Source organism: Zea mays, chromosome 2, assembly GCF_902167145.1.
Source record: "Zea mays cultivar B73 chromosome 2, Zm-B73-REFERENCE-NAM-5.0, whole genome shotgun sequence".
Lineage (NCBI taxonomy): Eukaryota > Viridiplantae > Streptophyta > Magnoliopsida > Poales > Poaceae > Zea > Zea mays.
In genome coordinates this window covers 174,554,464-174,556,611 of record NC_050097.1, presented here as the reverse complement: position 1 = coordinate 174,556,611, position 2,148 = coordinate 174,554,464, and the positions used below count along the sequence as shown (strand labels likewise).

Sequence of the window (2,148 nt, the reverse complement as noted above, 5' to 3'; positions counted from 1 at the left end):
ATTTATTTATAACCTAGAGCAAATTATTTGGGGGGGGGGGGTGGAAACAGAGGACTTGATAGAGGTCAATATTACCGGTCCCGACCGATGTTTGTTTCATTCTTAGGCTGCGTTCGTTTGTTCAGGATTGGGGCCGGAATGGTTTCAGGTGATCAAAGTCTATACAAATTAGATAAACATTCCTGGTTGGATTGGTTCTAGGCCACGATTCCGGAACAAACGAACACACCCTTAATTGAGTTAGCATTTGGCACGGTGCAAGATCCGCTAAGGAAAACACTGCACAAGCCACAAGGAAACGCATGGATCTGCTGGTAACAATAATGGGCTTTCATCCAAGAGCCAGGGTGCTACACGAGCTTCAGTACATTTATACATAGACACACAACTGCTACATTTACTAGTGATGATGATGATGATCAACAGCCAGCAGTGAACCACTGATGCTGGCTGGGGTGTGTGCTTGCAGAACACAGGGCGAGATCAACTGAAAAGGAAGGAATTAGTTATACGCTGGTGCTCTGCTCTCATTTGTGCCATATATATATACACACACAACATGCGAGCCGTCCATTCCAATCCAAGGATTACGTACAAGAAAGTAAGAGCAGCGCAAAACGATCCTCACCCTTTCTTGGGCCTGGAGAAGAACCCGCCGAGGCTGAGCCCGCCGTTGCCGCCCTCTTCAGCGGCTTTCTTGGGCGCCGGGGCGGCGGCGGCCTTGCCCTTGCTCCCCACCTTGTTCAGGACGGGGTCCGTCTCCAGCAGCTGCTCCTCCTTGTACAGCGCGCCGAAGATGGTGTCGAACAGGCCCTTCTCCTCCACCCGCTTACCCGCCGCCGCCGCGACGAACTTGGTCGTCGCCGCAGGGACGTGCGCCGCAGAGGGGCGGCCCATGCTCGTCGTCCTGGCCGCCGGCGATGATGCCACGGCCGGCGCGACCGTGCCGAAGCCTACTGATGCCATGGCTGCGTACGGTGTACGGGTGTACGCGTGTGGCTGTGCGGTGCGTGTCTGGGGGCGCGGGGCCAAGGATTCTTCTGGGGTTCCCGGCTCTCGTATTTGGCCCGGAACCGGAAGCTCGTGCCGTCCACAAGCGGCTTATCCACACGCCGCTGCACGGTTCAGCGCTTCATCTCACCCAACGAGAAATGGTTCATCTTTGATCTACGACATGTTCAATTCAGTAGCCCTAGCCCATGCCACAACGTTCTTTTTTTCCAGACAAGACAAGATTTAAAATAGAGACCTTTTAATTACTTTTGATATATAATACTAATATAAACACTTGAGATAAATCTAAAAACGTTACGAGCAAAACAAAAGAAATATATTATTGTATTGCATTAAAAGCTTCTTCTAACATATATATATACTATATAAAGCATCGGTTTTTATGGTTTTCGTCGTCGTCGTGGCCCTAACATTTATCTATCTATCTATCTACTGTATAAAGCACTCGTTTTCATGGTTTTTATTGTCGTCGTCGTGTCCCTAACATTTAAATGTTTTTCATTGTCGTCGTCGTCGTCGTCGTGTCCCTAACATTTAAATTTTTAGAGGCAAATTATTGTGTATGCTCCAATAGTCTACTTAAACAAAATTTGAAAAAAAAAGACTAGACTCAATTTTTAAAAAAAACGTTCTCCAGACGGCCCACTTTGCACCTGCGTATGGGTCTTCACTGTTCACGGACTACAAAAAGCACCAATCCTTGCACCTGCGTATGAGCGTTGCGCTATCTTCGTATGGGCATCCCCTCCAGCCGTACGCGTGGGAAACATAAACGTGGAGCCTCAATGCACACGGAGAGATGGATTGAGGAAGGATAGAACGCGTCGGATGCTAATTTTTTAGGAAGAGAATGCGAGAACAAGAAAAATCACTATTCTTTACTGATGATATCTGTTTTGTTTTAGGTTAGTTTACATTCTTTTGAAGTTGGTCTAACGTCATCAATGACGTCAAACGAAGCAGCTGCGTCTTCATTGGGCACATATGACATATGTCGCCGGCCGCCGTTTGGACGTTAGCAGATGGATCCGAACATCTTTTTCTTGTCAAGGACAAATTTTGTTGCCACGCATAAATGACGCATGTATGTATGCCAACACACGTAATCAATTCGATCATCGACACGGCCCGTAA

General features: G+C 47.7%; 1 protein-coding gene across 2 annotated transcripts; it reads right to left on the bottom strand.

Annotated features, from left to right (window-relative positions):
* Positions 1-309: 309 nt before the first annotated feature.
* LOC100275878 (uncharacterized) lies at positions 310-1,033 on the bottom strand. 2 transcript variants are annotated; one of them, NM_001150823.2, is made up of 2 exons: positions 629-1,033; positions 310-487 (listed from the first exon to the last, which is right to left on the bottom strand). In NM_001150823.2, the coding sequence occupies exons 1-2, from the start codon at positions 964-966 to the stop codon at positions 484-486; spliced, it is 342 nt and encodes a 113-aa protein (NP_001144295.1). In that variant the 5' UTR covers positions 967-1,033; the 3' UTR covers positions 310-483. The 2 variants fall into 2 exon arrangements, with proteins under 2 accessions (NP_001144295.1, NP_001143314.1); NM_001149842.2 differs by having other exon boundaries at positions 310-1,023.
* Positions 1,034-2,148: the final 1,115 nt, after the last annotated feature.